We start from the raw sequence: 22,326 nt of genomic DNA on the forward strand, positions 1-22,326 counted from the left end.
AATTGTGCCAGGGGAGTCACTTGTTAACTTCAAAAGGCTGAAAGACTCAAACACACCAGTCGCAATGAAAACAGAAGCCTCAAGCTCAATTAGCTTTCACAGAATGAAGGAGTTGGAAGCTGAAGTGGCTGGCAGGGTGGACACAGCCTATCCAGTCTCTGCTTAGTTACCTCCACCTTCGTTAGTCTGTTCCATTGCTGAATGGCTATTACCATTTAGAAGGTTCTCCTGAGTTTCAGCCAAAATCTACATTCTAGTATGAATGTGTATTTATACATTATGCTGTGCTTTGGGTATTAAAATACAAGCTTTCAGGTGTGCATGCACTGAAAGTCTGTGATGCTGACATAAGGTTTTTTTTAAAACTATATTTTTAGTTAAGAGGCCTAATCACAGAAGTTGTCATGAAGGTCACAAAGAAACTACAATCACATGTATCACAAATATAATGTGTGAAGTTCTAGACAGACAAAAATGACTAACTCTTGGAGGGCAAACTATCCAGAACAATAGGGTCACAATCTTGGTTGTGGTCCTTTAGTGCTACGGTATGATCTATTCTTCCACGCCTACCCCTAAAAAATAATAATAATTCAATGAAGATCCAAAGATTACAAAATTGCAAAGACTTACATAGATGCCCTGAGAAACTGTAAACAGCAGAGGAGCTTGGGCTGCTTCGCAAGACCCACCCCCTCCTTTTACTAAGCCTGCTTCTTTATCTCCCCTTGTAATATTGCTGCTGGCGCAAATTGCTGCAGCTCTCATGTGACACACTGATGCCCAGTCCAAGGATAGCTGTGCAGGATTTTTCTGCCCCCACATGGCACAACAAAGAAACTACATGCCATTCAGGAAAAAAACCCCTTCACTACTGTCCTCCCCTTCCCCTCTCTTCTTATCACCACTCCCTCTTACACAAGCCAATAGGATTTCTTCTTGGTCCACAAAGCTTACCCTTCAGTGTTCACAGGCAGCTTGTAAATAGGAGCAGAAGAGGGTGAAAGTGTTTGCATACAGTGCTGTCGGCTGGAAGATGAAACAACCGACAGGAAAGAGTGATGCTGCTCAATATAACCCAGAAAGGAAGATATCCGGGTAAGAGCTGCTTTCTTTGGCGTTTCTATATGAGATTACAGAGGAGAAGAAATGGGCTCGTATTGGCCCTTTTATGATGAATCTGTACTGGAGTTGCTTAGCCTCAAGATAAGGATCCACTAATGGAAACTTTGGGATCTAAGGACATTTGACTTGGCAAAGCAAAAAATAAAAATAAAAAAAATAAAAAAATGGATCCAGCTTCTCCCTGGACCAATGTTACTGAAGGAGCAGCCTCAAATAGATGCAAGGTTGGGTTATTCGGAGAGGGACACTTTAGAGGCAAATCCTGTAAACATGCTCAAGGCTTTTGAATCAGAGCTCAAGATGATCTATATAGACATACCTTGTTTTTGAAATTATTTGAGGCAATACCTGCACACAGACTCCTGCCAGTTTCTACAACTACCAAGAGAGGCATGCAGAACAGCAGTTACATGCTGGCCTTTGATTACAGCATATTTCTTAAATGCCTGTTTATTCTGAGTGAGACAACCCAATATTTTAAGGAGCATAATTCAGAGTCTTTAGGCACCATCTGATTTTACTGATTCATTCTACTGTTGCCCTTTCACACATCAGTGTCTTGCAAGAGGATTATACTCAGTGTGAGTTTGACTTTGAGAACTTATTTCCATGCTAGTGACAAACCAGGGTGAGCTCCACTGTTACATGATGAATGTACTGACCTTGGCTTTATTTATTTGGAAACTGCTTGGAAAGCTGTTAGTTTTCTTTGTCCTGTGCATTCAAGTCAGCACCTTAAACAACTGCACTCTCAGAAGATGTCCTGAAGTTTGCATTTGTACTGCTGATCTCATGAGTTGTGCCAAGAAGGATCTTGAACAGGTCCCCAGCACCCTGCTTCCCACAGCCACTACCTTGGACCTCAGCTACAATAACATCACTCAGCTTAATGACTACTGGCTGGCTGCCTTACCACGTCTCCAGACCCTCAGGATCAGCCACAACAAGATCCACAATATCACCCGGCAAGTGTTCCACAATGCCACTTACATTGTACACCTGGACATGTCTTCCAACTACCTGAGCACTGTGGAGAAGTACTACTTTGATGGCCTTGTGAAGTTGGAGGAGCTCTTGCTATACAACAACAAGATTGTACAAGTCGATCAAAATGCTTTTGTCAAGTTAATCAGATTGCAAAAAGTCTACCTGAGTTGGAACAGGCTAACAAAATTTCCATTTGAGTCCATTCAAAGACTTGAACACCCATACCTGAGAACCCTGGATCTGTCTGCTAACAACCTAAGCAGCATTCCAGTTCAAGTAATAGCAACTTTGCCTGGGTACATAAAAAATGGCTTGTACCTTCACAACAACCCTGTGATATGTGACTGCTCTCTTCATCTGATGCTCCAGGAATGGAAGCACCGCGGTTTCAGTTCTGCGGAGGATTTTGTAGAGGAGCACACCTGCAAAGCTTTCCCCAATGTGCCACGTTCCTTAGTCAACACCTTCAATTACAACAAGTATATTGGAGATTGCTCCTGGAACCAATTTGACATTCCCCAAATCCTCTGCCAAGTGGGAGAATCCTTGGTAATAGACTGCAACACGAGCCTCCATAATGACAATACCACAAATTACAGATGGATCTCTCCTAGACATGAATTATTCATGTACCCTGAGCACAGTAATCAGGAACATCAACCTTTCAGAAATGGAAGCCTATTGATCAGAAAGGGTAACCGTTCCCATTCCGGCGTTTATGTGTGCATAGCCATCAACGAGCTCCAACAGATCAACCAGACGTTTGAAGTCAACATCACATTTCAATACCCCAAACCACCCGAGTCTTTCAATACCGGCCTCACAACCCTCTTAGGGTGTGTTGTAACTCTGGTACTTGTCCTCATGTACTTGTACCTCACACCATGTCGCTGCTCCAAGTGCTTCAAGAAGCCCGCCAGCCCCCCTCCAGACTGCAGCGCCCAATCGTCCATCCTTAGTACCACCCCGCCAGCCACAGATGGGCCAAATCGCAAGATCAGCGCAAACAAGCATGTTGTTTTCCTAGAGCCCATCAAGGAAGCCCAGAATGGCAAGGTCAGGTTGGCCGTCAGCGAGGACTTTCCAGAAGCTAAAAGCCCCAGACTCTTACAGCTCAAACTGGACAGTGAATCAATCAGCTCAGTCTTTTCAGATCCTCTCATCATGTCCTATGAGGAACGAGAACAGACACCGGCAGATGGATAGGAAGCAATCCACAGGAAGGATGCAGCCAAGGTGGAGAGTGGGGAAGGAGTGGGGTCAAGCCCCATATCCATTGTGGGAGGGAGAGGGAAGACAATATATATTTACAAAGCATCTCCTCACTGAAAAGCACAGAGGAATTCTCTTCATCTCCCTTGCATGGACTACTGTGGTTTATTCTTAATTTCCTTCATCTCCCCTAGAAATTATGGAGGCCTTTTCTTCTAACAATTCTAGTCTGACTGTCCCAGAATCCATTTATTATGCACAACAGAAGCAACCATCTTTTGACAAAAAAGAATCGAGTGCTCTTTACACATCCCAGATGACTACAGCCTGCTCAGTAACTTGTAGCAGAGAGTACCATCCCCCTTTAGAAAACTGCTGTGGAATACAAGATTGTGTAATGGCTTTGATTTTCAGAGAATAAACATTTGCTATATAAGCAAGCCTGTTTTTATTTCTGGAGAAGAAAGAGTGCCCTTGCTGGACCAAAGAGGGGGGCATTTCTTACTTTTTAACTGCTTTAGTCAGCTACTGCTTCTAATATTAATTTGGAAAGTAGGTTCCCGAGCCCATACTTTTCAACTTACTTCTAGGCTTCTTGGAACAAGTCATAGCATGGCTAAAAACTGAAGCAATGCTCCCTTTACAGAGGTCACAAGCCCTGCTCCAGATGACCACCTCGCCCTTTGGGATATGTGCAGTCAGCCACGTAAGTGTCAGAAACTGTAAGAGTCAGTCTTCTGCTTGAATCAGCTTAACAAAACTGCTTGGTATTACTAGACACACTGCCTGCCCCTTAAAAGCACCTTGTTCTGGGTTTGCTTTTAATGAGGAACCTTTTCCCCAGGTTGAATTCTTCGTATCTACAATAAAATTCTAATAGCTCGGGCATCCTGTGCTTTTGGATCACTGTGACAGAAAGCAAAAATCGGTGCCAGAAAATTATCCTTGGGTTAGACTTGAGAAGGGCAAATTATTTATTTTGCTGTCATCACAGCAGAGGGGAGTTCGATCCCAGACAGGGTTAAAAAGGATGCTATTCTAGACACAGTGCTGATGTTGTGTTATGTTTTGTAAATGCACAATTAACCTATGGCTGGCCAATTCAGATAACTGGATTAGATAGACAAGAGCACTGCTGTGGTTAGTGTACCTTTTTATATAACTTAATATAGCCATTAAAAGTTAACTTTGTTTCTCCCCACCCACCCCTGCCCCAAAAGCTGCTGTAAATAATCAAATTCAGGAATGCATTAGATTATTCATGCACCTAGTGTAATTACAACAAGCCAGCTCCGCTCCGCTCCGCTCCGCTCTGCGCTTAAATGAACCATCTCCCTGCCTTTTTTCTCCTTGAGAAGGGCAGATGTGCTTGGGAGAACGAAGCATCTAGCTATTTTGGTAGTACTTTAATCCATGTAATGATAATAATTGTAACCTGGGGGGAGATTTCCTCTCGGGTTACATTTAAATAAAAACGCCCTTTTATTTTAAAATGGTTGTTGTCTGCATCTGAAATTGTCTTTGCCCTGCAACGGTGTGAGACAGTGCAGGCTTCTTCTCCCTTGCCTGTGGCCAGGTAAAGCTCCATATACAAAGTTCTAGTTCTTTTAACACAAAAGGAGCTCAAATACCAGTCTAAACCCAGGTACTCTAAATATTACAGATGTCTCTGATATTAAAACCAAATTACAACACAGTTTAATTTTGGCACAGTAAATGAGGCTGGAAGGTGCAAAGAAAGAAATGCAGCACACAATTCTAAGTCTGTGGGCAAGAACTTGACACATTATACCCAAACAAATATTTACATGTATGTGTATGTGTGTGGGGGGTCAAGACTGAGGAAGGAAGAAAACATATGAAATTCCATTAAAACTAATTTCTGCAAGGCTTGGTGCAAAAAAACACACAAGGATCCCCCCCCCCAATGGGCCATCTCTTTGGAGCAAAAGAAGATAGAATAGAGTGGTTTCTCCCTTCTAATACTTTGGCTTGCTTACTTTGCACACATTCAGACACTGTTTTACCTTGCAAAAATACTCTTCCAGGAGCCATAATATCAAACTTCATTTGGCCTTAATCCCTTCTCCCGATGGCTAGTAGTTACTATACTACATTATTTCATTACAGGCTAGCTATACTGCAGCCCAAAGTACAGCTTGAAGACTGAACAGAAAACTGGGCTAGATAAGTTGGCACACACCAACATGAACATTACAGAGCAAACTATGCACTGCCAGAGGTTCTCACAAACTTGTATTCTGGACAGCCACAAATGTTGTTGACGTGAGGCTAGAAAAATCCAGGGAAGATATTAATATCTTCCAAGATCATCTGGGTCGGGGTGTTTCTAAACCAGAAGCTAAGAAAAATAACCAAGATTGTTTATTCTATTAACATTTCTTGCTTGCATCTTGCGAAGCATACATAGCCACTGACAATCCTGAATCAGGATTCCTGATACTCAAAACATAGAGAGATGTGGATCTTTAGTTTGGCCATATTTTTATGCTGTGGTTCTGCACGCCAGGGTCAAAGCAGAATATGGGGAAAGCAGCAGGAGATGTCAAGCCATGATTTCCAGAACTTGAGATGTTCTATGCTGTTGAGATGCTCCTACTATGCTGTCAGTGGACAGAGTCAACCTGAGCCTGGGAAGAGTAGCACACCAAGCAACTGTCAGAGACAGCAGCATTCTGTATCACAGCCCTACTCCCCCCAGTTCTTTGCCAGGAAAAAGCTAGTAAGTCACTCGACACAAATCAAAACTGAATTAAGCAACATTTGCTTCTTTTCATATGTGCACATGCCAAAGAATATTTAGCTCCTTAAAAAATCCATATTTAAAAATCAACTTGTAAATGGATAGGCATTGAGGTAGTTAAGATACAAAAACAAGTAACAAGAGATCAAAGCAGCAGCATTTTTAAAAATCCTATTTATCCAATTTTGGAGGCTAAGAAATGTGTGGTTGGGAGTTTTTATTTGTTCTAATCTGTTCATAAATCATAAAATTACTGCTAATAACCCAAACCTTGGGATGAAATGGGGTAGACTACCAAAAAACAACAATTTTTACAATTTATCTTTTATCCAGCAGGAAAGGATGTAGGAATGCATTTGCTGCTGCTGACTAACAAATCACAACAGACATACTGAGCTTCAGGGCAGAAATCTTAAAGTGCAACCTAGTTCAGTACTACTCACTCCCAGGTAAGTCTACATAGGATTGCAGCCTTAGCTACTGAGAAGCTAATCCCACAAGAAAAAAGGCAGAGGAGGAGTGGTGCTCATATTACTTACTCCCATGGCTGCTCTCATAGATATCTCAAATTGAGAATAAAAAAGGCTACAGTTTTTGTCCACTGAAGTGCTCCTTAGCAAAGAAAGAAAGAGGGGGGAAGTCATCGTGATACATGCAATAAAATGGAAATTAGTTATTCTGTCTGTCTGTCTATATCTAGCTAGCTAGCTATCATTACTTCTAGTCAAAGGAAATAAACTGTGCAGATACTACAATAAAGTGCATAAAATTCTTCAATAACTTTCATGTTATTCTACAGTATTCCTCACTGCTCTACAGTAGACCAGGGGATCAGTTAAATTTCAGAACCTCTTAATGAGTACAGTCATGAATTTCCAATTACCAGCACTTTACAAAAAAATCAGTCTGCTCTCTGGGACTGCCCCTTCTCCTAACTACAGACAGAATTCTCCTTCAATCACATCATCCTGCATTAAAATCTGCCTGTGAATTATGGCCAATGTTCTCAGGCCCTGCTCACATTCCATCAGCAAGAGAGATGATTGGTAGAGGCACAAGACTGTGTCTTTTCAGTAATGGAACCCCCATTGTTGAACTCATTCCTAAGGAAGTTAGACTTCTTTGATGTCTTTTGCACGAACCGTTAAGATTCTATTCTGTCAGACTTTTAGTGCATTTTAATTCATAGCAGCTGTAGATCTAGCTTCTAGCTTTTGAACGTCCACTGGTTGTGATGGGATTTGAATGGTTCAAAGCTGCCTTGGATTGGATTGGAAGGCACTATATAAAAATGTTTCAATATACAGTATAAGTACACCTTTCTCCCAGGCCCAGATTGTGCCTGACCCCAAAGACCTTCACCACAATGCAATATAATAACTGAAGACACAACTAAGCATAGAGAAGATGAGTAAAAGGACGTGGTAGAGATATAGACATCCCATGGTGTTCCTGTATTATCCAACCACCTAATTTAGACAGAGAGCAACAAGTGAAGGGCCTCACTCAGCTCAGAGGTGGAACACATGTTGTGCATGCCAAAGGGCTCAAGTTCAACCCTTGGCATTTCCAGTGAGGGCCGGGAAAGACTCCTGCATGCCTTGATGGAGAGATGCATGTCAGTCTGTGTAGACCAAGGGTCATGACCTTTTCTGAGCCCAAGGACCACATTCCGTCATGGACAACCTTATGGGTGCCTAATGCCATTGGTGGGTGTGCCAAAGGCAAAAGTGGGGTGAGCAACAGGCGTGAGCCCTACGAACACGTCTCCCCATCCAGGCATCCAAAAGGCACTACGTCAGTTCAGGAACAAGCAAAAGCACATGGGGAGGTGTGGAGCAGGGCTGATGTGATGTGTGACCTGTGAAAGGGGTTTGTGCTGGGTAGAGTCTCAAAGCCTCATTAGAAAGGTCTGGAGAGTGAATATTTGGCCTCTGAATCGGAAGTTCCATAGCCCTGGTGCACACAATACTACATGGAATATTCTGAAGCGGCACAAGGCACCTTCTCGCATTCCTACAGAATGAAGAAGGTAGGACAGACTATCTTATGTCCACTAGGAAGAACCGGACATCTGCAAACAAGTCAAAACCCCTGTTTCTCCACAAAGTGGCCTTCGAGCCACATACCTACTGGGAAGTAGAAGAGCGGTTCCATTCTAAGTGACTGTGCCCACTCTACACCCATTAAAAAAGGATGAGAAAGCATGAAATACTATCCACATGCTCACTTCTACACATTTCTTCAATGGGAAAACAATCTCATATCTAAGGAGATAGCCAATTACTCAGAGGCAAAGTTCAGAGATCATGCTAGAACCCAGTTTAGCACCATGTGGATGAGCCTTAGTAAGGGCATGTAACCCCCTGCCCCAGCAAAGAGTGGTTTCTGTTTTTGTTAATGACTGGTTATTTATTGCTTTCCAGAGCAGTTTCCCTCATCATTAAAAGCAACCCAATGTTTCTGAAAGCACATGCTTCATTCCCATCTGAATTAATCTTTAATTTAAGACACCTAGCAATGAGGTTTGTTTTCAATCTAAAAAGGCAAATGAAAGCATAAGTGCATCTATGAGTGCATTCCGCCACCTGTGCATTGCCTAAAGACACCCAATCTCAACGCCTTTGATGCCTTCTGACCAGAAAAGGGTGCTGCTAAACCTTCCCAGCTTTGACCTGCTAACAACATAAAAATAAGGACATCCCTGCTGGATCAGGCTAGGCCTATCTAGACCAGCATCCTCTCCTTACTCTTGATAGCAATCCCTAGCTAGCAGGACCAGTGGTCAGGGATGATGGGAAATGTAGTCCAAAAACAACTGGAGACCCAAGTTTGGGAAACCCTGCTCTAGATCATCCATGAACAAGTTAAACTAGCACATCCCAAAACCATTTCTTGGGGGACTCTACTTTCTACTACCTTCCATTGGTAGAACTTTACACTTATTCCTACTCTCTGCTTCCTTTTTCTTAACCTCATCCACAAAAGAACCTCTCCTCTTATTCCATGACTTCTAAGATTACTCAGAAGTCTTTAGTGAGATACTTTGTCAAAAGCTTTTTGAAAGCCCAAATACATAATGTCAAATGGATCACTTCTATCTAAGTGCTTGTTGATACTCTCAAAAAACTCTAATAGGCAAATGAGAGAAAACTTACACTTGCAGAAACCACACCGGTTCTGCTTCAGCAAGACTTACTTCTGGTATATGCTTGATTACTCTGTCTAACAATGCTTTCCTTTTTTTCTGGAACAGATGTTAAGCTAACCTCACATTTTAAGAGGAGAGCCCCAATGCTGCCTCATTTGGTCCATGGAGAGCAGTAGCAGACATTTACAACAATGAGTACCTAGGTGGCACTCGTCATGATGTCCCGTTGTGCCAGAAGCAGTTTAGTCATGTTGGCCGCATGACCCGGAAAGCTGTCTGTGGACAAACATCAGCCATCTCGACCTGAAGCGAGATGAGTGCCGCACCCCATAGTTGCCTTTCACTGGACTTAACCGTCCAGGGGTCCTTTACCTTTTACCATCCCTAATAGTCCAAAATTAACTTACATATTCATTACGCACCATTCTTCTTAAGGTGTGTATAAAAGCGCCCCCATGTGGTAAAATCACCATTTTTTAGTCCTGAAACCCCTGGTTTATACCCTTCTTTCACCACAGGAGGGCACCTTTGTCTTATCATTAACCACAGTGCCAAATGTGTGAACTCACCCTGTGACAATACAAAATTAAGCATATACCATCACCTGCTCTAAGCCCTTCGGATAAAACTGCACAGTACACAAATGTCTGCCACCAAGCTCTCCACAGTTTAGTTTAAATTTTCCCTTTAAGCTGCTGTTCTTACAGTGGCCAAAATTATGCCAGGGGGAAGCCTGCAAGGAGCAGAAGAAAGCAATATAAGGGCATCCAAAGAAAACCACATAACATGGAGTGAAATAGCCAAGCTTGGCAGATTGAAAGAAACCTTTTGCATCAATAAAATCAGCTGTTTTGCTACAACCACCTAGGTAGCCTCGTTAACAGCAGCTGCACTTAAGAGACAATTTTTCAGAGTTCAAGAGGCTTAAATAGACAGAAATCCATCATTAAAAATTGGGGTTGCCTTAGTAAAAATCCAGCTTCTCTGACAAAAAGGACTTTGAAAGCTTAATGAATGTCCCTTGGGAATGGACTCCGCCGTCTCTTAGCAAACACAACAGCAATCGAGAACTCACACTGCTGCCAAGTTTGGTGTTTCTAAACTGCCTATACATCAAGCTAATGGGTCAGCATAAAACATTTACGTTTTACCAAGAGAAAGCAAGAAGTTGTTGAGTCATTCTGCCCCGGCCCCACCTCTACTCAGCACAAAAGTGGTTGTTTTGTAGAGAGATTATTCCTAAAGAATGAGAGCTGATGGTTCCATTTTCTACTAATGCTCCATATTTAGTAAGCCACAACAGAAGAGGAAATAACTCTACTTCAGCTAAGGACATGAATCAGACTATGGAAATTGGACAGTGACATCATGGACCAGAAACAACCAAATCATCATCATCATCATCATCATCATCATCATCATCATCATCAATGTTACAACAATTAAAACACAATATTAAACAACTAGTTGCTCTAGCAGGTACTAGCACAACGAGTACTGCTAGAGCAATGGGGACTGCCCCACTCTCCTCCACCCATGCCCCCCATAAATTGGCTTGGTAGGGCAGTTGGGAGACACCCAGAACAGGGCACAGAAGGAGAAGAGCGGGAGATCCGTTACACCAGGGAAGCTGAAATGCTTGCACTAATGGAGCAATCGCTTCAGCACTACTTTGAATACCACCCTATGACTTTGACCAAGAGTCACTCTTGCAATTCCTGCATTTCTATCAAACTAATGGGGAAAGACAAAACCTGCCAGCTGAATGGCAGCACAATCTGCACTCCAGTCAGATAGCCAGTCTCTCTCATGCCAAGGATGTACAGTTAGAAAAGGCAAGTTCTGAACCAGCTCTTCTGTTAATACCTTATAAGCAAAAGACGTCTGGCAGCACCAAACCCAATTATAATCAGTGGCTGGTATGTCAATTTAGCAGTACAGGGCAATTTACACTGCAGCTCCTCATACAGACCCAGTAGCGGACAGTGGGGTAGCAGCACTTACCTGACCTCCATTTGGTTGTGTCATGACTGCTTACTGGGAGATGGAGGGGTGAGGTGACAGTGAGGTAGGCACAGTGCAAATGCACCAGGCAGGAGCACCAGATAACTCTGAGTTTGAACCGTGCCAACCTTGCCACTACCTTCTCCTTCCCCTCTACCTCTTAGTAAGGAACAGCGACACAAACAAGGTTAGGTGAGCACCACCATGTCATCTGCTACTGTATAGACCCCTGTCAGTGATACTCTATTGATTAGCAATCGCATGCGGCACCAGAGTTAAGTGATGGCTGACCCACATTAACAGCACTTAGTCGCCAAGACAGACAAATCCATATAACGGATCAGTCCTGCTCTACCAGGTTGTTCTTTGACTGAATTGTACATCTGACATGTCTAGAAAGGGAGTTATTAATTTCACCAGGTGTGAGGCAAAGGAGAACTACCAAATGCCAGATTAATGCAATGAGATTGTAATTAATTAGTGTTCTGAACACTTTGAATCTTCAAAGGTTTTAGCAAACATTTGTTAATCCCCAGCACCAGGAGAGAAACAAAGCTTCTGTGATCACAGGATCACCCCAGGACAAAAAGGGCAGCCTCGTCCTTATCAGGAGGAACAGCCCATGCACAGAGAATATATGCTACAATGCTGGAAGCAGACTAGCTTTAAAAGCCTAATTATAAGGGTAGAAAGCGGCTGAAGGTCGCCAACTACCAACATTTACATTGATATATTCTGCTTTTCCTGATTTCCCCTGAAACTGGAATTTCCCATTTCTCAAAGTTCTATAAGCTTCACCCCCCAATCCAGCATGTTGAGCAAGTTAAAACAAGCTCTTCATTTGACATTTATGTACTAAATGAAACCCTGCCCCATCCTGCTCCCTGAGTAGACCTCGCTATCCAGTAACTCTAGAGCACCTCAGTCCCTTTTAGAACCAATTAACCCTGAGCACTCGGTTAAAGATCTACTCTCAAGGCTGTAGAGATGCAGAACTGGTGTCTGTACCTAGTAATGGCTTGGATGGGGGCCAATAAACTGAAGCCAAATCTTGACCAGATGACAGAACTATGGATATCCGTTCCTGGGTCCAGGAAATTTGGTGTATTACCTGCTCCAGGTGAGGTTACACTCCCTCTAAAGGAGCAAGTATATAGCCTAGCAGTTTTCCTTGATCCAACATTGCCAATAAGGGCAAATGTGGCCCAGAACACCTTTTAGCAGTTTAATTTGGTGCATCAGTTGTGGCATTTCCCAGGTTACAGATAGTCAGGCCACATTGATATATGTGCTGGTCACCTCCAAACTGGATTAATGTCATGTGAGTCTGCCTTTGGCACTGAGGAGTCAATGCTTCTCACAAACTGTAATCCTTGTATGTATCTATTACCACACAATAATCATAACACATTATTATTATTATTATTATTATTATTATTATTATTTCTATACCTTCATCTGAATATCACAGGGAGGTTTACAATATAATAACACAAACATACATACCACAAAACCATAACAACAAACAAAAACAATAACCCCACATAGTTTAAAAGGCCATAAATTGCTTAATTAGCCAAAGGCCCAGGAAAATGTACTCTTTGTCAATAAATGTTAATATACACTGAAGATATGCAGTGGATGGAATTTCTGGACTCCTCAAGCTAGTGACGGAGCAGAGAACGTCTAAGCATTGATTCAGAACACCATATTGATATTTTTTATGAATAGCATAAAGCAAATATTTTTATAAATAATATAGTCAGATATTATAAGGGCTAAATGGTCTCCTATGCACAAACTTAGGAAGAAAAAAACTAAACAGATTACCAGTTTAGAACTAATCACACTGTGCACAAATGTGAGCTTTGCAGTTGAGCCATTTTCCTCCATATTTTTAGCCATAGGCTAAAGTGTCTGATGTTCTCTGAAAGGTACAGCTTATGAATACATATTTATTCAGAGAACATTTCAGATGTTTTCAGAGTAATAACTATGAATGGCACACAAAGTCAAAACATGAAGATTATTTTCCTCTGTTCTTCAAAATATGAGAGCTCATCATAGGTGCTTCATTTGGCAGAATTACGATTAGCTGGGAATGTTTAGTCTGGGGAAAAAGGACACTGAGAGGAGATATGAGAACCATCTTCAAATATCTGAGGGGCTGTCACAGGGAAGATGGAGCAAGCTTATTTTCTCCTGCTCTGAAAGGTAGGACTCGAACCAATGGCTTCAAGTTACATGAAAGGAGATTCCGACTAAACATCAGGAAGAACTTTCTGACAGTAAGAGATGTTCGACATTGGAATGGTCTCCCTCATAAGGCTGTGGACTCTCCTTCATTGGAGGCTTTAAAGCAGAGATTGGATGGCCATCTGTCATGGATGCTTTATCTGAGATTCCTGCATTGCAGGGGGTTGGACTAGATGACCCTTCAGGTCCCTTCCAACTCTACAGTTCTATGATTCCTTGCCCTTCTGACTGCATAAAGCAGCTCACACCCTACTCCTTCCCATAACAAAGCTCTTCTCCTTGTATAATTTACAATTCTCACCCACTGCTGAGCATTCCTATTTAAATTGGGGAAGTCTAATGATTATTGCCATCTGTCCAACAGCAACACTTTCCCCCAACTTTAGATATTTGAACTGAAATGGGAGCCATGTGATGCCCATCTCAAGATGCATTACATTGCTCCTGCAGCTTTGTAATCACACTGGGGTATGTGCTGACAACAGCACGGGCCAGTTAAGACAAGAACTCAATAGCTGGTGACTGATCACAGCCATGGCAACCAGCAAATCGGTAGGATGCACACTCACATCCCTGCCTGAGACTATCATGCTGACATATTAGCTGTGTGTTTTTTCCAAGAGGACAATCTGCCAGTGGGACAGAACATCTGTCAAGTGCAACTCAAGATGCAGAGAATGAGGCATGTGGAGGGTGCCAGTTTCCATTGCCCTTATCCAAGGCGCAACTGAAGACCCATGGGACTCTCTTCAATGTTAGCACAAGCAGATCAAAAGAAACTGATTCTCCAAGCAAAGGCTATGCTTTGTATTGTGGTCTATTGCCTAGTGGAGGTGGAGGTTAGGGTTAGGGTTAGGGTTAGGGTGGAGGTTAGGGTGGAATCAAAACTCCTATTAGGCATGCATGGCTCAGGCCTTAGGGCATGCCTAAAGCAGCTCTTTGAATCCCAGGTCATTATGTATTTCTAACCAGGGTTCTATAAGTCCACTCACGAGAGGACATGCTCCCTTGCCCTATACTACATGCCCAGAACAAAGATCCTATTCCTGCTGGGTTTTTGCAGGAGGTAGCAGTAGTGAGGTGCTACTGGTGCTTCCTGCAAAAGCCCAGCATGAGAGAAGCAGCACCCTTCCTTCTTCCAAGGACAACTCAAGGGAAGAAAGTTGGAGCAGCTTCTCTCCCTTCTTGCTAGGCTTCTGAAGGAGGGTGGCAAGTGAGGAGAAGCACCCTGAAGCGAATGATCCCCTTTGCAAACCCCTACATGGGAGATCCCCACTTCTCAATTCTGTATGCCTGCTTTAGACATTATTAAGGCCTTTCAGTATAGTTGTCATGGTCTGGAAATCATAGGAATTTATAGTAATATAACTGAGCTCATTGAAAGGGATGGCATGTAATTGTCACCAGCCCAGTTTTCCAGCCAGCCCCAGTTAAACAAACATTCTGATAAGTTTAAATGCCTCCCAAGCCAGAAAGAGTTTGGTGAGCCACTGATTGCTCACACCCCTGGCCCAAGGTCTCTCCCAGTGTGCCTTCTTGTTCTCCATATACCAATCTTGAAAAAGTGATGTCTAGAAGTGGTTAACACACTTGTATAGAAACAAGATCATTCGGAATACCACATCTCATTCTGGCACACATACCTCCAGAATAGATTCCAAAATAATTATCAAATAAACAGCAATTATCAGACTTCACTGGAAGGAAATCAGTACCATGACAGTTAAACTGGCTTAAAGCAGTTTCACTTTGTAGTGTAGATCAGGGTTTCCCAAACTTGGGTCTCCAGCTGTTTTTGGACTACAATTCCTATCATCCCCAACCACTGGTTCTGCTAGCTAGGGATGATGTGAGTTGTAGTCCAAAAACAGCTGGAGACCAAAGTTTGGTAAACCCTGGTGTAGAAGAACCTTTAACAATCTTTAGTGTAAGTTTGTTAAAGAGCACAGTGTATGCTGCAGTTCAGCCTAATACTCGGGGCTGCTTAAATGATATCCATTTAGCGACTAAATGTTCACAGTGCCCCCTTCTGGTATGACAGTAAGTCAGCAACTGGAGTTCTTAAAGGCACCCAGACCTTTTCCATCTAAACCAAAGCAGCTCAGCCTTCCATAGGAAAGTAACTAGTTGGCACTATGCCTGGCATTGCAGAGGAATGGCTGCCATTTTATAGGTAAGCATCAATGGGACTTCTAACCAAATGTACCATTAGTGCACGGCAGGTACAGGTCTGCTATGAGGATTTCTACCAGGGAGATCTACAGCAAGTAAACTGAAGAAAAAGTAATGTAAGTAATCAATTGGTGTGATGCAAGTCTCCCCTCTTCAGATGATCTTTGCAAATCAGCTGAGGGAGGGATAATTTGCATCAACAGGAGGCTGCTAAACTGGAAGAAGAGGTTTAAAGCCTAGCATCATGCTTTTTTCTTTCTTTTTCCTGTCACTGCTAAAATTGTTGGGGGCTTGGGGGGTCAGAAAAAATTGCAGCCATCCCTGTTATAGACTCTGTTAATTGCCCTAGCCCTTGAAAACTCTTGATTCACCCATGCATTTCTGCAAAAGCATCTCCATTATGATTTCATAGCAATTACAGCTATGAAAATACTATTGTTCAAGTCACGGAGTTAAGAGATAAAGACCCTTGATTCACGCTCCCTCCATAGTCTTCCAACAGAACAAAACCCGATCCCTCTTCAATGAAAGCCAGCAGCAAGAAGCTACAGATCACAGAGACGGTAATTAGCCCCATTCCCATCCACTGTTCATGCCTCAGAAACAATTTAGAAGTTATATGATACAACAAAAGTCCAAGGGAGGCCTCTATAATGAGCTGCAATCACTGCTGCGAAAAGGACCATATTTCACTACAATTAACAAACAAATATCTGTTGGAGATTATTAAGCAATGTTCTGTTTTCACTTGGAAAATGCAGCCTACTCTGTCCTCAGGCTGTTGATTTACTCCTGTTAAATTGAAATTTGTCCAGGAATTTGCTGTAGATCTCATATGCCACGTTAAAAATGCTTAATAGTAATATATCATCATTAGTCTGTTCCTATCAATGAAAGTGCAATACGACCTTTCCTCAAAAAGCAATGTGTTATTGAGGGCACTATAGATGAGGACAACATGGGCAAAAGAAAAGAAACAGCTAGTCTGCCCCACAGAACAGGAAGCAAATGGGCTGTGGAAACAGGGACAGAGAGGGTTACTGGCTGTCAGCATATCAGCTGGGCTGTAAAGGAACTAGTGTAGAAGCTAGATAGTGTACAGGATCAATGATGAAAGGAGATCAGTCTGGCAAGAAGGGAAACGAGATGCTGTGGTAGATCCAGAATCCCTGCTGAGGCTGCTGTGGCTGATATACAGGTAAGGGACGGAGGGAGCTTGTTACCCCAATTTGGGTGGGATGGGATTGGCCTCTATAGGGTTTCCCACAACCAGATTAAAAAAAATAAAAATTCACTTTAATATGGTGTGCTTGGCACATTTATATTTAGGGCTATGTGGCTTTGACCACAGGAGGGAGGATATAATTAGGTTGATTTGTGTCTATCTGGAAGGCCTTGGTGGGGGGTGGAGAGAATCAGAAATAGCCTGCTTATAGAACTAAAATGCCTAGCCACATGGAGCTCAGCTGTCTGCAAAACAAGGACAACATTTTGAAAAAATAAGACATGCCAAATGAGAAATTGAAACGTGACACAACAGTTTCATATGGACTGCATTTCGGTGAGAAGGATTAAACTAGGACATCAGGCAAGATAAAAGCAATCTGAATAGAGTTGCCACACTGGATGGCTGGTTACCTATTTAATTTTTTGAATCTAAAAGATTGTCAAATATTCCAAGTAGCCGTGATACTGGTGCTGCTACTTGAAGAACTAACCTGCTAATCTAGCATGTGCCTTTAAAACTGCCATTTGTTATTAAATAGTTGTTACTTTGCTTTACTTTTGCTTTATTTCCTTTATAACAAAAAATGCAACTGCAGACTGGCCCTGCTGTTCCAGGATAAAAGCCAATGAGGAGAACTGCTCAGTAAATCATTCACTTTTATAGAAACCTTATGTAACAATGTTAAAAGCTTTAATTCAAAGCAATGCTTTAAAAAAGGTAATTTCATTCTTTCACAGTTAACAGTTATCTAACTTGTTTTTGCAGTTAACGTAAGTATCAACTCACTTGAGAATATCTGTTTTCCTTATACAGTCTTGACTGATCAAATGGGCCAAATCTTTTTGACCTGTCAAATGCCTATCCCTAGACCTGAATGCAATTAAGGCTCATTTTAGAAGGAGGCTATGCACATATTTCTCGATGATCATCATGGGTATTTGCACGTGTTTCACAGGGGAGTGAATGCACCCTTCTTTTTAAAACACCCCTCTGGACCTTTTTCAGGAGCTTGATGTTCCCATTTTCCTCCTGAAGTTGGAAACGTCAGGAAGTAAAATATGTCCTTTCCCCAGTGAGGCAGAGGGGTGAGAGGAAGTGCTGAAAGCTGTTTTTAATGCTACTTTAAGATCCACAGTAGACATCAAAAAGAGTGGAATTAAATGCAAAAAGTATTTATTGACTGCCTGCATTTGAGAAGTTGTTTACCTCATTCAGATGATTGTATCAAAACTTAATCAGCCGAGATATGAACAAACCTTATGCCAGCCAAACCACTTCTTCCTGTCTTAGCATGTTGCAATTAACCCCAGAGGTCTTCAATTCCACATAATTTCCTGCTATGTCTGAACCATGAAACTATGACAATCAGGATCAGAACAACCAGGTTCTTAAACCACCTTCCAACTATGGTTTAATATCCTGGCCTGCCCCCCCCCCCGTCCTGGTAACCACAGGGCAGGGTTCAACTAATGTACCCTGCTTGTTAGGAGACATGATTTTTTTCTAGGCTGGAAATCAGAAGAGTAGCTACTATCAGTACCTAATTCATAATGGAAAGGCTAGTTTTGTTTTTTTTCAAAAAACACAACAGGATGGAAGAAGAGATTATCAGATGACAAGCGAGTGTCAACCCACTGTCTCTAAAAGTCCTGAGTGCTGTGGAAGGGACTTGTCCATCACGTCTGTCTGAGTACCATAACAAGGGCAATGAAGGCAAAGCAAGAATGCCATCAGCCACACTGAAGTAGATCTGGAGGGGCATGTCAGCAGCCACCTTTCCTTGGGACTTGGCTTATTTTCCACTGTCATACACTACTGCAGCTAGACATATTCACTGTTTAACACAACCAAACACAGCATGTCTTTACAGTTTTATCTGTCTAAACGATCTGCTGCTCAGTTTAGGAAGGTAACTGCATATGTAGAAAGAGTATTCTTTTGCTACAGCATGATGTGAGTGGTGCCTATGCATAAGGGTAAAAGAAATGGCCTGCTTTCCTATGGACAGGACCATTCCCAGATCTAAATCCCAAAGCTTGTTCTTTTTAGAAAAAGAAGAACAAGAAGATGAAGAGAAACATACAGACATAGGACAGATCTCCCTTTAAAGTTACTGTAAGAATAGAGTAGAACTAAAGATCATCTTGTCCAACTGTCCACCCCCTAAGCAGAATCTGCCGTCAACCCACACCACACAACAACCAAGGAACAGAATATAGTGTAGCTTGCATGAACTACATAGCCGTGTAAGCAGAGAACAGAAGCAAGCAGAGAACAAAAGCAGACAAAGTATCCCACACCAGAATATTTACACCAGAGAGTGGCTAATACTCTAGATGTTGTTGGACTCCAACTCCCATCAGCCTCAGCCAACAAGGCTCAGGGATGATGCAAGTTGTAGTCCAACAACATCTGGAGGGCACCACATTGGCTACCTCTTTAAATAATTCAATGGAAGGTTTAAATTGACAGGATGTCTCCCCCTTTTTTCTTTTAAATAGCTCTCAAGTACACTATAGTCGCAGCACAAAGCACCCAGAGACCAACGTACAGGACAGAATTATTTGGGGATTTAATATCCTGCAACCAGACTGAGCACATGAAAAGAGGGAGCAAAGACAAAGACTGTATCATTACCCTAATACACAATGCTGCCAGGCTGCTCATTTCAGAACAGTAAACTAGAACATAAGCAATGAAATCTTCACCCCCATGTAGTGGAATTAAGCAGCACTTACCCTTGGAAGTCAGTATCAACAAGCAGCCGGACCAGAATTCCTGTCACAGCCACAAGGATTGGGTAGTGATCTACGCTCTCCAGTCCTAGGGAAGAAAGCAGGTATTTCAAATTACAATCAGTTCTATGAAAAGTCAGCTTGTTGACTTCCCCTGAGCACCCCTTTTTTCTTCTTAACTATAGCAGAGGACAAATTAGCATAGCACTGCACTGAGGAACACCACCAGCCTAAGTTTTCAAGAGACCAGGACATAAATGTTTGTATTCATTCACTTAAATATTTGTACTACTACATCCAGCAGCTTCCTCAGGTCTTTGCTAGAGCACCATAAGATCAAATGATTCCTCCTCCACCACCACTCCCAGTATGGACAACCCTGGACAAAACAGAATGAACCTTCTTGGCAAACAGGAAATCTTAGAGGTAAGTGACAAACACTAGAGAAAGCACTTGCTCATCTCTGCTAATGCCACTGTCTGGTTTTCTATTAGAAGGGCACTTAAAAGGATTGTGCAAAAAAATTGGAATGGTGCTAAGCCCTTCAGTAGTGGCCCAGCATTCCTCCACCTTCCTGTCAGCATACAATCCGAGTCACCCAAACACAGAGTGTTTCTCAAGCACATAACCTTGAAAACGGCACTTGAAGACAGGTCTGAAGAAGTGCTGAGTGATTATTCCAATTTTCTCCTGCTTATAGGTGAGCATGAAAGTAGCCAATGCTTTGAAATGTGGAAGACTTGGTGGTGGTGGTCACACATGCCAATATGCCCCATGTTTCCAACAGGGCAGAGGTGCTCGAGCTGGGATAATGGGGGCATGACTAAAGAAATGCTCAAAATTTTAAGGGAAGCAGAGGGAGGTAAAACAAGCTTGTCCAAATTTAAAATTAGGCACACTTCAGAGACAACTTTCTTCAGGATGACAGCTATTCATATGGTCCTTTACTCCACATGCTTACGACCATAGCTATTCCAGAATGCTCTTTCTATCACACTACTTACGTCACACAGATGCCAAATAAATAAATCCATCAAAGAACAGGAAAGTGTAAAAATGTGTGGCAGTGTGTGGATCTTTTTAAGCTGTCTTCATTCACAATCTCAGTTTTCAATGAGGGTTGAGCCCTTGTTCCCCAAGAAGGAACACAAGGGCACACTGACTCAGCAATATTGTTTACTTCCTAATACTGATCAGTATGACATAGATCTGCAGCAGTGTGTGCCACAGCAGTTATTTAACAATGCTGTGTGAAGGAAAAGGGTCCATGCTCTGCGGGAGGGTGGGAGGACAGGCAGAGAGTGCACACACTGCTAACACATGCTGTCCTTTTCTCATCATAAGACACCAGAATAAACAGCCAAAATGAAGTGCTAAAGATAATGGAGCTATAGCGTAAGTGGAATCTAGTCAGCACTTTTGCAGTTAAATGCAGCTCCCGCTCATTCACCGGTATCACTCTCTGACAGCTTTTAGTGCGGAAGCAGGACGTCTTGCCTCCCTAAAGATTACTTTGCAATTTAACAAGCTCTGTACAAGAATGGATTCCTTCACCCTGAGTAGGTGGGCACACAGCCATCACTTAATGACTGCTTACTGTTTAGAGCCAAAAGATCCCATTTCCCATCATTGCAAGTTTTATGCATTTCTGTAAGCAGCGAATGCCTAGACCACATGGGGCTTCCTTTTGGGATTGGATGCCATCTTTCATTCTCACGTGTGCTCTGCTGGGCTCCTACCTACCTGAAGAGCGGATGGGAGGGAGCAGTGGCATCAATGGAAGTTGCACTGACACCATAATCAGAGATAAAAGGTCAGCACAGAATTCTCCCCACAGACATTTCCTTTTTTCCCCTTTTTAATATTTTAAATTTTATTAATTTTATTGAGTACAAATTATCTTGTTGTTCAAAGGACTGGAAGTGGGTGAAGCCCCTGTGCAGACACAATGAATGTCCACAACCATTGGAAACATTCATGTGAGTTTGTAGAAAGACAGTGGCGTAGCGGGGGGGGGGTGCGGGGGGGCGGCCGCACCGGGCGCAGCATCTGGGGGTTAGGGTTAGGGGGCGCAAATCCACGGGTTAGGGGGCGCAAATCCACGGGTTAGGGGGCACAAATTACTTGCCTTGCCCCGGGTGCTGACAACCCACGCTACACCACTGGAAGGAGAGAGCACTATTTCCCAGGAATGACGGGAGAATTTAGATCACGTAAGAATGTAGGAAGCTGCCTCACACCAGGTCAGAGTTTTTGTCTTTCTTACCTAGCTTTGCCTACTCTTTAGTGGTAGTGGCTCTGCAAGGTCTCAGACAGCTTTCCCATCACCTTTGAGCTCCTTTGAATTAGAGCTGCCAGGGATTGAACCTGGAACCTTCTGCATGCAAAGCACATCCTCTACCACTGAGCTATGGTCCCTCTCCCAAAGCAGGACTGACTGCAAGGTGGCTGGGAAGGAAGCTCACCTGGCAGACGAAGATTGACCACTCTGTCAAACAAGTTCCGCTCAGCTGTCACCCGATTCAGCACCTGATTTAGCAGCTGTGGAGAAGGAAGAAGAGATGGCAGAATGATTAAAGCAGAAGATACAAGTTCTCTCTCTGCACACTTGAAGAGATGCACATATGCTACTCCTGATACTTTCCAGTCTGATCATCAGGGTTTAGACAACTCCATTCCCTTGGATTCAGAA

At 42.7% G+C, this 22,326-nt stretch overlaps 2 protein-coding genes across 4 annotated transcripts in view; one reads left to right on the forward strand and one right to left on the reverse strand.

The window, feature by feature from the left end:
* Nucleotides 1-22,326, reverse strand: part of RNF123 (ring finger protein 123) — an 87,258-nt gene that overhangs the window by 19,510 nt on the left and 45,422 nt on the right. For all 3 annotated transcript variants that reach the window (XM_081900243.1, XM_081900244.1, XM_081900245.1), the window contains exons 34-35: nucleotides 22,100-22,175; nucleotides 19,638-19,722 (exon numbers count right to left, since the gene is read on the reverse strand). In XM_081900243.1, the coding sequence (XP_081756369.1) occupies nucleotides 19,638-19,722; nucleotides 22,100-22,175 (161 nt within the window). The remainder of the gene's footprint in view (nucleotides 1-19,637; nucleotides 19,723-22,099; nucleotides 22,176-22,326) is intronic.
* Nucleotides 192-5,164, forward strand: AMIGO3 (adhesion molecule with Ig like domain 3). Its single transcript, XM_081903551.1, has one exon. It carries the CDS (start codon nucleotides 1,735-1,737, stop codon nucleotides 3,316-3,318), a length of 1,584 nt encoding a protein of 527 aa, XP_081759677.1. The 5' UTR covers nucleotides 192-1,734; the 3' UTR covers nucleotides 3,319-5,164.

This window comes from Podarcis melisellensis (genome assembly GCF_964234715.1).
Source record: "Podarcis melisellensis genome assembly, chromosome: 2".
In the NCBI taxonomy this organism is placed as follows: Eukaryota; Metazoa; Chordata; class Lepidosauria; order Squamata; family Lacertidae; genus Podarcis; species Podarcis melisellensis.